Here is a 12,827-nt window from a genome sequence, read left to right as displayed (position 1 = left end):
TGGGATGGCCTTGCCTGATAGAAATTAAAAATAGATTCATTTTAGTATGAGTCTCGAAGAGCATGGGTCTCATTTGGTGTTCACAGGTCTCTGGATTTCTGTGGGTCTCTGGTTATATATGAATCTTGATCTCCTGGGTCTCTGGGTCTCTTGAGTTTGTAGAAACATGCATTTAAAGTATTTTTGCCGCGTGATGAGTAATTTCCTTGAGCTGTGATCTGTGATAGCCAGGTTGCTCAGTCGGTCTTACTTGATAATGTAAAAATGTGTAATGTTTTAGATACCAAAGTGACTCAGGAGAATACTTTTGAATAAAGTGTTAGCAATTGACATTTTGCATGAACGCCTTATTATTTATATATTTGTGTATGTAAAAAACGCCGCGGTCCCTAAACTATGGAATCGGTTCGCACAAAAACAGGCGCCACGTGTCTCAGGCGCCATTGACGTACTTCTCGACCGTTAGTTAATCGAACCGTTGAATAAAACCATTGTTTTCAAAACACTTTTTAAAATAAGTTGATTTCTACCCCACGCCGACATCTTTCCATTGTGTGGTTTAGCATGATGGCTTTGGGCAGCAGAGAACACAGGAAAACTCGTAGAAAAAAACATTTCTTTTAAACTGATTTTGTATTTGGTTTCTTGTTCTTCCCAGCATCCTGCGATTTGTATGGTTGGCTACCTACCGTCTGAAAGAAGTTCAACATACACACGTACATAGGGCAGTGTCTCATCGTCACAATCTATTGGTCCGAATGGTGGGGGCATCTATGACCGTAGCAAACAAAAAAATTATCGACCACCCAAAAGTGGAAGTAATCGGGATCCTTTGTCTTTGACGACAGCTCTGGATCCACACTGAACCGCGCTCGGAAGCAAGCACGGGAGACGCTCGGCGTACACGTCGTTCCATGAATAGAAAATGTCAAAGAATCGCCATACTGCGACCGTGGTGAAGCACCAAACCGTCAAACCCATAGCCGAAGAGTTGCACCTTCCACTCCACACCCTGGCGGTATCGCTGCAATCCGTACAGCAGTTACTGCTGCCATGGAATAATTAAAAAACCTTGATATTCAACTAAGACGTCATCTGTACAAACTGTTGCTTCTAATCTCCCCCACGCCTCCCATGGTGTACGAAAGAGCATATTGACTTAAAGCTTTCGTAACTGCAGAAATTCATATTATTTGCATCTTTCGGTAAAGTCACGTAGATAGGTTAAAATTAATAGAAATAAAATAAAACTACGACGTTTCCATCTCAACACAAGTGGTCGTCATCAGGCGGAGAGAAAAAAATTCACGTAGATAGGTTCAAATTGATAAAAAATAAAATATTTTTTTTGTTTCATTTAATTAGAACCTATCTCCGTGACTTTAACGAAAGACCCAAAGAATATACGATAGAAGAATCATGATCCATGGGCAGAGGTCCCGTAGTGGGTGTCTTCCTCTTTCTGGTTCCTTCAATTTTGCTTAACATAATTTACATGTTCCTTTTGTCCATCCTCATGTGTGTCCGGATAGTGCAAGTTTCCTTCTCATTACTGCCTGCATCATCAATTCGTCTTCTTTTACGCGCGACCCTTTTCTTACTTCGACATTGGTTACTCTATGGCTCCAGTTCAGACGCAGTATCCTGTAGCAATACATTTCAAATACCAATAGAATCAGAACCTTTATTTAGACGAGAGGAATGGATCAGCTATGAAGCTCTTTTTCACGTAAGTCCAATAATGGCGGATCAGCATATTACCTAAAGTTAGAGACTGCAGGCGTGAAGCCTCAGTGCTGGTCTCCCAGCATATCGCCATGATGTCAGTATGTTTACTACCTTGCCTGGTATACAGGAGGATGTGGGTTCGACCCCGACTCTTAAGGACTGTATATTTGAAGTTTGCATGTTCTGCCCGTGCTTGCGTGGATTGTTCTCTAATTCCTCTGGTTTTTCCCTTTCAAATAATTCATGTGAAGCTAATGTGCTGTGTGGCTATGCTGAATCTGTGCAAGCTGTATCTTTAATTCAAGCCGTAACAGTTTAACTGCACTGAAGAGTCTGGGTGACCAGGTGTATGGCAGGTTAATCTCTTTTATACGTGAATGGACTAGAAGGTAAACTGTTTACTACTGTGTACGATTTCCATACTTTGGTTAACGATTGGGTCATGTGAGAGTTGGTGTGTAACAATGTACTTCACGCACCCGTTTGCATGCACATACACGGTAGTTGGTTTATGACGCAATGGCACGCGTAAGGGCAGTGAGTACAGATTTTTATTTTAATCCGGAACACAAGAAGGACGTTTCACAGAACATACCCACCCAAGTCGCGTCGGATCAATTCAGAACTTAACAACCTTCATCATACTATCCAACAGACACCTGTCCTATCTCATCGGCCGAGTAATTCAATCGTTAAGCCACTCGTAACTTTACATCCGTTATCCACAGTGCAACTGAATTCCCGGCCAATGAAATCATAATCGTGAATGACAAAACCACGACAGCTGTTAATGACACTTGGCGTGAGCAGACACACATAATCCGGTGTCGAAAATTTTCGACCGACCACTATTAAACGTTTTGGGGCCAAAGTCAACCAGCTATTTGACCCACAATGATCTCGAATTCTTGGAGGAGGATTTGGAAGTGTCCTCACTTCACGACCGGTTAAAACAAAACTCTGGAGCTGACAAGAGCTAAGTAACGATAGGTGTATACTCAGTGCAGGGGGAGGGGGGCACACATAGAGATGGGGGAGGGGGCGTTTGGAACCCAGATATCATTCGTGTATATATATTCATCTGTGAATCAAACTCCCATTGGCATTGCACCCACCATCCCAATCCAGCTGATTTATTTTTGGTTTCTGTCCAGTCGAAGAGTCGATTCCTAAGTCCCATTATGATTAAAATGTTAATATATTTTCTTTAACAGCTTTCATCACAGACTAATTTCAGCCACCAAATGTATTTACTCCCCCAAATTTCAGAATCGGAATCCGTGTGCGTGCTTCCCTCGCCACCAGATATTTTTTTTTACGATTAATGTCAGGGTTCGTTTTAAAAAAAGAATATATATATTTTTTTCTATTCGTGGTAGATTTTGTTTTCCAGGTCGTTTTCATTCATCGTCATTTGTGTTAATGCCGAGAAGTTCAGAAAAACATTATGGACAGACGCCGGCAAACCCGCCCACCCACTTGCATCACGACACTCACTCTGTCACACGATGACACACTCACTCACGCACGCACTCAAGGGTCCGAATGGCGTAATTTGCAGGAAATTGGCATAGGAGTAGGGGGTGAGGAACTTAACGAACGGCGAAATGATAGTATTGCACCGATGAGAATTCGTGTGAGAGTCAAGGGCTTGGGTAGGATGGGTGGGTCAGTCGGTATGAATGGGCAGGTATGGGAGGGGAGTAGGTGGTGAACCTATGCTCCCTTTGGTGGGTGGTTGGCGAGGCTGTCCATAACCTTCCTCAAGTCACTTCTTCACCGGAGTCTTGAGTCACTTCCACAGGCACCACTTCTGTTTGAAGTGACTGCAGATGGGACGCAGGGCTGGGCACAGACGCGCACGCATCCCAGATCATTAAATTGCACTCAACAAACGTAGTCTACCTTCATAGCCAGCATTATAAATCATCAATCTGTGGGTTAGGCCCACATAAAGATCGGACCAAACCTGTATCTCTAAGAATATTTTAAGAACCCTTCACCACTGGAGCTATAAACTTTTAAATCATCTAGATTTATAACGCATTTCTTTAGAACAACTTTTTGTGTTCAGTTGGTTGTCCTTCCGCACTTCCGATGAGCGCGGTTGGCTACGTACGGCGCCAAAGAAGTTCAACATATACATAATACGTGTCCCCTCCCCTCCTTCCACAACCCCGATCATACACTCTCACAATTTCTCACTGAAATCGACTCGGGTTTAGCCCAGAGTTTGCTAGTTCCCACGTGGGGTGAAAACTAATTGCCACTTCCTTTTAAAAGAACAAGCCATGCCTTGTCTGGGGGGATGGGTGAGGCATAATGATAAAGTGATGGGGCCTGGGGAATAAAACTCCACATACAGAGGAGGAATTCGTGAACCACGAACTTTCCAGATGATCTAAGGAAATTAATGCATCGCGTCAAATAAGTGCAGAAGGCAGCACGAACTTAATGCCGCAAATGCGGGCATGGGCCAATTGGTGCCAAGAATAATGGAACAATTACATGGAATAGTTACCTGGTGCGGCAAGTCAACGATCGCCTAGCAATTCTGTCACTGTACACAGACATACAAACACATACACGACACATTTAGACAACAGCAACAACAGCAACAACAGCCCCGGTCGAATCACCACTAAAGTGATGGTCACAATGGTGCTTTTGCTAGGCTAGGTGCACGTTGACGGGGTCAGGTGATGTTTGGGAGGCACTTGATGCTAGCAGGTCATGGTTACAAACCGAGCTGCTATGCACTGACTGAGATGACTTGCAGATGTGCTCATCACTGTGTTAACTTGACACATTTTATCATCCATCTGGTTGCTCTGGTCATTGTGAGCGTTACCCCCTATTGTTGTCGTTGGGGGGGACAATAACCTTCATGTGATCTCTAATCCACGTGTCCCTCCACTGTGTCGAGAAATGTGCATCTCTACACTTTTAATCGCTTTGCCACCAATCCACCCAGGAGCTTCAATACTCTATTTGGGAAGGTTATACTCGGTTCGGGAGGTTTTGGCTATTATTTTGTCAAGTTTGAGGATCTCTGCATAAGTCTTTGAGTTTCTGTAAGTGTATGGTTGTCTGGGAACAGTTATGGGTCTCTGGATAAGTGTTTAGGGTGTCTCGGTAGGTGTATGAGTCTCTGTCTTAGTGTACGGGTCTCTGCGTGAGCCTCTGGTGTCTCTGCGACCTTCACTTACCGGTGACGACCTAGATGGCACCAACAAAAGGCGCCAACGGGGCAGCTGCATACACAGCACATATCGCAGTACAAAGGTTAACGGAGATTCACGTGCCTGTTACAATATAATATTGACCACAGCAGACTTTTTTGAGAGTAAATGACGCATCCAACAGTCAACGAGCACAGTCCTTAATACACGCATTAAACAACACTCCGTAGCTGAGCTGTATAAACGAAGGAACATTTATGCGCCGGGAATTTGCCGGCGGGAAAGAGAAACCCTCACCGATTTTGCCTTTCACCGCGTGAGGAGCCACCACACCGGCGCCAATGCCGAGGGGGTAGCCGAGTCCGCCGAGGGCTGCAAACAACACACACAGGAGGGAGGGTTAAATGGTGGTTAAACATTAAACCTCACCCAGCACGTTTCGAATTAGCACGGTTTGCAACGAACGGGTGTGATAGTTGTTCTAACATACACACGCTCGCAGCGGCTTTTGGCTGGCCATCGAACAAAGACCGTCACCGCATCATCGCGCGGCCCTTTCAGATGCGCTTCTGCGGCCATCTGCAACGCTCTTCCGATATTAGGAAGCCACTGGAGCTGTGGTAATTTTACATCATCTAGATTGAAAACTGATTTCTTGCGAACTACTTCTCGTATTTAGTTGTCCTTCCTCCACACCTCCGATTAGCACAGTTGGCTAGGTACGTGTTTTGTGGTTTGACTTAAAACTGCAGGAATTCATATTCTTGGTTATTTCGGTAAAGTCACGTAGATATGAAAAAATATAAAAACGAAAAGTTAATTAAATTAAAATTACGAGTTTTCGATCACAACACAAGCGATCGTCATTGCTTGTGTTGTGATCGAAACGTCGTCACTTTTATTCCACAAAATACTCATGGTCCAACTACCGTCTTGTCATCGGTTGCTGTTGCTTTAACCTCGGACAAACTACCGGTTAGGTTTCATTATAAAACAACAATAGTGGTTTTTGAAATTAATGATATCGATGATGATCGTTAAAGATTTGACTATTCTGTTTAAATCCCCATACACCACCGACACGACATTCCCGAACGTTTGAGCCTTTGCATTTCGAAGCGAAAATATTCCGCACAAATAGAACCGGTCGCCACTGAATTAACGTGGCAATAACTTTACAGAACCAATTATAACAGCCCTTGACACCCGGTCCATGCTTGGCGGTTTTTCGCCCAATCAAAGATCTATCCAGGCTCAAGATCTGCTTAACTTCTGAGATATGATTTCATTGAGGAAATGCAGTTCTGCATCTCTTCACCCGGAAATATTAAATAGGCTCGGCACAGTTTTTGCCGATCGCCAGATTGCGTGCGGTGGAGGGGAACTGTGGGAAGTGACTCCCACCTCCGTGAACTCCTACGTGCCGGCATTGAAAATTAAACCGGATAAATCAAATATCCTGTAGAGCTCACCTCTCATTGAGGCACCTGCCACCGGTGGCAGTTGTATTGCTGCACCTTCATCCATGATGAGAATAAGAATATGATTTGGCGTCCTCTGGTCTAACACTGTTTGAGACTAAGCTCTAAAAGAAAGCTTTCTCTGGTGTGGACCAATCAGTTTCAAAGACAATGCATCATATATTTTCAGAGCATGTTTTTTGTTTGTATTTTCACCAAAAGAACATGTGGTTAATGCAGATATAATTCTTTGCAAAAGGTTTAAGTTTGGTGTTTTAACATTTTAACACCTGTTTTGTTGCCAGAAAAAATGGGAAAACCTATTCTTCAGAATAGGATGTATCCTTATTCCTATACATACATTTTTCCACTCCCTTCTACCGTAATAGATTCAATGTTGACTGCAATCATGGCAAACCAATTTTGCTCGTGACTCACGTTCATCTTTGGATGTCGTGGTGATGGTGTTAGTAGGGGAGGGGATTTTAAGATTCAATTCAAACAATTAGGTAGGGGTGGGGGGCACATGCAAGGGCATGCACATGCAGCATACCCACCGCGGTGATAGGGGGTGCATGGTATCCGAGCCCACTATAAGGGTGAACGAGCTCAGCTGCCAGGGAAAGACAGTTCTGTGTTTAACGGGCGGGGGGAGGAGATTCGATGTAAGGTTGACGAGGGATTGATGTGAAATGGTGGTTGAGATGTTAACAACCTCGCCTGGTATAGAAGAGGTCATGGGTTCGATTCCGACCCAGACGATGCATGTTCTGTATTTGGAGTTTGTGTGTTCTCTCCCGTGGTGGTCACGTGGGGGTTGTATTTCACCTCCATATTGAAAAACATGCGTTCAGAGTGTTTGCCTGATTTAATTTTCCACGTGATAAGACATTTCGTTGGGCTATCGTTTGTGGCCAGGTCGCTTCTGATAAATAGCTGCATATCTTAGTGGGCCTACCAACCGCTCTGCTTTGACTGGCACAGTCCAGATGAGTCGAGTGGGCGTGGCTGTCCGAAGAGGGCGGGTGCTGATGTTCGTTTAGAGAGCAGCTGAGCCTAACTGACCAGGTGGCTCCGCCATAGAGCTGAGCAGCTCGCAATCATGAAGTTGAGAGTTAAAATCTTGGTTGATGGCTAAAACAAGTACACTTAGTAGGGAAGATCAACAGTGGTTTGTCGTGTGGATCAACTCTCCCCTTGCCATGGGAGTGTGGAATTTCCAATGCTAATTTCACCATGACTTGTTTTGTACGGGTGGTCGAGTGTGTGGCATAGTGTATGGATCTGTTACAAGCATGGTGCGTGTAGGCACCTCCAAGGGCCGCTCCGTGATAGCCGAGACCACCATAGCCCAGACCACCATAGCCCAGACCACCATAGCCCAGACCTCCATAGCCCAGGCCTCCATAGCCCAGGCCTCCATAGCCTAGGCCTCCATAGCCCAGGCCTCCATAGCCCAGACCTCCTGTAATAGCGAGAGGGAATAGAATGGAGAATGTGGGTTCAGGCTCTATCATGCGTTAGTTTAACACGTAGGCTTTCGCGACCAATGTTATTCATAATCAACATTTTTGGGTTTAGATCGCGTTATTTATAAATGTGTCGTAACCCTCCACCACCCGACACGGCCGGTAATTGCATCCAGCATCATCGGGCAATTCTGGCGAATTGCTCGATGATGCTGGATGCAATTACCAGCGAAACGTCGTACTCAAATTGTAAATGTTGTGGCTTCAACACACCGGTGGGCTAAAGCAGTGAACTATTTGTCTTTTGTCAACGTGACACATTTTTACTGATTGGCCGTGTCGGGTGGTGGAGGGTTACGACACATTTATAAATAACGCGATCTAAACCCAAAAACGTTGATTATGTCTATCATGCGTTGCATATAGAAGTATATAGAACAGGGTTATTCGTGAGACTGATGTGAGTGAGATGGGCCAACGACTTGCCCACTATAAGTTGTCCACGGGTTAACGATGAGACATCGGGAGGTATGGAGACACATTGTAAAAAAAACACGTTTATATGCGTACACAAATGAGTGTTTAAGTGCATGTAAGAATGTGTGAGTGTTTGTGAGCATGTGTGAGTGGGTGCATGAAAATGTGAGTGAGTGTTAGGATGTGAGCGACTATGTATGCGTGACAATATGAGTGTGCGTGTTGGCCTGTGACCACATTTGAAACATTAAGATGCTGCCGCCTGCTGAACTATGCTGCCTGCTGGCCTATGCTTTCATTTATTTGAAGGGTTCCTCCTTTATATGGGTTGTTTGTGTGTTTTTAACATGTCGCCATTTTTTTGAAAGTTACAGATTTTTTTTTTTAATTGGAGGTCACTTATTTGGGCTTTTTCATCATGCCCCGTCGCCCACTTGTCTATTTAGATTTTAGACCATGCAACACGTTAACTAAAATCGCCTTAGAGCAATATAATATACGATATGACTCTGTCACTATGTTGAACATCTTTCGCACCCTACATCGCCAACCGTGTTAATCGAAGGTTAGAGCCATCATAACCGCACTAATTGGGCACTCCATTCATTCACATTTTTCCAATGCACTGGCAACATCACTGTTTAGACCGTTTAGCATTGTGATTCATTGAGTGTAGTTTCGCTGAGTTGTAATGAACTTCACTCACCCACAGGGTGGCCCAGGAATCCCGTAGATAAAGTGCTCACAGTCTGCTTGCCAACGACAGCTGTGGCAAGGCAGAGACACGCACGCAACACAAATAGACACAGAGACAAAAACAATCCCCTTCATAGCCTGCATAGCATGTTAGGGCAAGTGCTGTTAGAAGGCATAACGGCCAGCCGCCTTTGTCTCCCCACTGGTGATGTTTATACACTGACCCCTACAATTATTTTTAATGCTGAGTTAAAGAAAGGCCCAGGACCAGTTCAAATATTCTCTACCGTTATTAGTTGTGAGCGGGAATCGAACTCAGGTCACTGGTGTATAGCACAGTGCGCTAAATACTACACCACAACGCTCCCACAAGGATTCCCCCTATAGCCTTAACAAACTGTTGGGGCAAGCGTCGTTCACGAGTAGCAATTATTTAGGCAAGTAACGGCACACAAGCGGGTGAATGACCAGCACCACAGAAATCAAAAAGATAAAGACAGCCATAGACGCGTGCACACGGACACACAAATAGATGCACTGACTTAATATTGTATTATTTTACCAGGTAAGGTCGATTGAGCTATGTAGCTTTTTTTCAGAAGCGACCTGGTCACGAATGATAGCTTAACAAAGTGGCTGATGTGAAAATGTATAGCAGCAGCCAAACACTCTAAACACATGTTTCTGAATGTGGAGGGGAAAATTAGAGAACCTGGATAAAAATCCTCACCACCACACAGACTCGCACAGATACATCCATAGACACGCAAAGTCAGACGCAGTCTCGCACTCACAGAGATCCACAGAGAGACACAAAAACACTCACAGACATGCATAGACACAAAGACAAAGTCAAGGATACTCACATACTCAGACTCGCACAAAGTGAAAGATCAAAGACACAGACTCACACATCCATAGACACATACAGTCAAAGATATATTCACACACATATCCATAGACACAGGCTCACACAGAGATCCACAGATAGACACACAAAGACACAGACTTACACTCACACAGATATTCCATCCAACTTACGCGTCGCAGTGGCGAGGTGAAGGAGGGCGAGGACGAGGAGAGCTTGAATAGCGGCGGCCATTTTGCTTTCGGGGTTTTCTGCTTTCGCTGTCGACGACAAGAAAGAAGGGCTTGAGTTGAGGCTGATGAAGCTTCACTTCGGAGTGACGAGCCTGGAGTTTGAGCCCCAGCTTTTAAAGGCAGCAACCAGGGGCTGGCTTGGCTTTGACCCAGCCAAGACAAGACCTAGCCTCAATAGCTCCAGTGTAGCGCTGGCAAACGCCAAAAGCAAACCACCGCGTCTATTTCCTGTCAAAATACGGGAGGCTTTGAAGCCTCTCCAAATATTTATGGGGTTTGGGTTTTTTTTACTTCAGTTTCAGTAAATTTCCACTCGATACCACTAAATGTTTCCTTTGCCTCGATATTAAACTAAAACTAAATTATTATTTTTTACCAGGTAAGGTCCACTGATAATATGGCTCTTTTTCAGAAGCAACCTGGCCATCACAAATGATAGTACAACGAAGTGGCTGATGAAGCGGTCTACAGGGTACGGTGGTGGATGCGAAGGCTGAGAGACGGCGGATAATGAGAAAGGATGAACGATGCTGTCGACGACGCAAGTATGGGATTGAGGTGACGCAAATCGGGGAGCGGTATTCATAAAGTGATGAAGTCTTGGCGAAACGATGCAAAAGGGGGAGATGTGAATCGAGGTATTATTGTTTTAGGAACTCATCCAAATTAAATGAGACCAGCAGGGGACGTGGACAAGAATGTGTGTATGAATGATTTGGAGCTTTCGTGACTGCAGGAACTGTGACTTTACTGAAAAAACCAAAGCGTGTGTATGTATGTTGAATTTCTTCTGCACCGTACGTTTGAAAACGTGCTAATTAGAGGTGCGAGAGAAGGACAATCAACTAAACACGAAAAGCAGTTCTCTAGAAATTGGTTTTCAATCGAGATTTAAGAGCGCACAGCTCCCAGTGCTTTCCTAGTATCGGAATAGTGTTCCAGACGGCTGCAGAATCAAGCATGCCTCTGTTGCCGGCTGCTATTATTTCGTATCTTTTTCACCCTTTTATATAGTAATCTATTTCATTTCATTGATCTTAATATTAGTTTTGCACTAGTTTTTAGGGGGGGGGTGGGTTTGCTTTTAACCATTCAACTCACAACCTGACTTGGCCTTCTATAACTGCGACCACGCACAACCTGTTTTTCCTGGCCACCGTTCATCACGCATAAACACACATTCTGTGTATATGTACACATACTTTTATAAGCTTATGTTTATTTTCACATATTAAAAAAAAGTTTTATTTTCCAGGTAAGACGCACTGAGCGAGGTAGCACTTTTTCAGAAGTGACCTGCCCACAAATGATTGGCTAATGAAGTGGCTTAACACGTGTAAAACTGTAGCAGCAGCCACTCTAAACGCATTTTTCTTAATGCGGAGGGAAAAACTAGAGGACCCGGATAAAAATCCACACGACCACGGGAAGAACATGCAAACTCCAAATATACAGGCATCAGGGTCGAGATCGAACGGACGATTTCCTGTGTAACTGGCGAGGTAGTTAACATCTTGCCACATGCATACACAGATTCAGATGAATTCTGACATACACACGGACACATAGAGCATGCACAGACATATATACATGCACATATATATCAGCCTGAGCTTCGTAGATTAATAAGACAAAGCTCCCCCGTATAGCCTTAACATACTGTTGGGGCAAGTGCTGTTAGCGAGCACTTTTTTCGGCCCGCACCGTACACGAGGGAGTTTGTGTACAAGGCGAGGTAGTTAACAGCTTGCCACATACATACACTGATTAAGATGAATTCTGATATGCACACACAGAGCATGCACAGACATACAAGCAAATAAATAGTCGCATGAGCTTTGTACATTAATTAGACAAAGCTCCACCGTATAGCCTTAACAGATTGTTGGGGCAAGTGCTGTTAGCGAGCACTTATGTCGGCCCACATCGTACACGAGGGAGTTTTTGGCCAACACTTCCGACCGCCTTTGTCTCCACCAGTAGCAACGTTTTTATAGTGCACATCACTAATTAAAACATACACATGGACACACCAACGCATATATACAGTACTGTCATATATTTCCAAATGCGCACACGCAAAGTATATTCACACGACGAAGACACGCAGTCCTATTTTCTCTGAATCCACAACATTTACAACACCAGCGAGTGCCGAGGTAACTTAATTAATACGTTTCGTTTGCGTGACAAACCCGTTAACGTATTCTGTCGGCTGGTGGTGGGTTAACGAGACATTCATATTTCTTCTTGGTTCTTTCGGTAAAGTCACGTAGAAGGAAAATAATAAAATAATAAAAATAAAACATTTAATTCTCACGACGTTTCGGTCACTTCAGGTGGAGAACAGGTCTGTCGAGAAGGCAGAGTCTGAATGAGACATTCATATTCAAGGGATCTGACCCCCAAAACAGACTTTATTATTTGGCCTGAATGTTAAACCGAACAAAGCTGGGGTTTTTATTTCAGTCCATCGGTGCCCAGTAGTATTCGTCTTGCCCTGCATCTCGCTGCCGATGCGTTCTCGTTCTCGGTGTGTAATTGACAGGGTCGGTCGCCCGCTCCGTCACGTGACGCAAAACGGCGACTCGGGGATTGGCTCCTGAGTCACGTGCACGTGTATAGGCCACGCCCAGACAGGCACCTGCACGGATTCGTGCTCAAGCGGTTTGGCTGCAGCGACCCGTCCAAAATTACTGACATCATTGACACTC

At 44.5% G+C, this 12,827-nt stretch overlaps 1 protein-coding gene across 1 annotated transcript; it reads right to left on the bottom strand.

The window, feature by feature from the left end:
- Positions 1 to 3,449: 3,449 nt before the first annotated feature.
- LOC144737424 (lamprin 0.9-like) lies at positions 3,450 to 12,398 on the bottom strand. Its single transcript, XM_078620102.1, has 8 exons — positions 12,309 to 12,398; positions 10,054 to 10,140; positions 9,023 to 9,082; positions 7,683 to 7,835; positions 5,208 to 5,282; positions 4,938 to 4,982; positions 4,250 to 4,288; positions 3,450 to 3,573 (listed from the first exon to the last, which is right to left on the bottom strand). Exons 2-6 carry the CDS (start codon positions 10,112 to 10,114, stop codon positions 4,948 to 4,950), a joined length of 384 nt encoding a protein of 127 aa, XP_078476228.1. The 5' UTR covers positions 10,115 to 10,140; positions 12,309 to 12,398; the 3' UTR covers positions 3,450 to 3,573; positions 4,250 to 4,288; positions 4,938 to 4,947.
- Positions 12,399 to 12,827: the final 429 nt, after the last annotated feature.

This window comes from Lampetra planeri, chromosome 69, assembly GCF_965212315.1.
Source record: "Lampetra planeri chromosome 69, kcLamPlan1.2.h2, whole genome shotgun sequence".
NCBI lineage: Eukaryota > Metazoa > Chordata > Hyperoartia > Petromyzontiformes > Petromyzontidae > Lampetra > Lampetra planeri.
The sequence above is the reverse complement of the archived record's forward strand: the minus strand, read 5'-3'. Positions and strand labels throughout refer to the sequence as shown.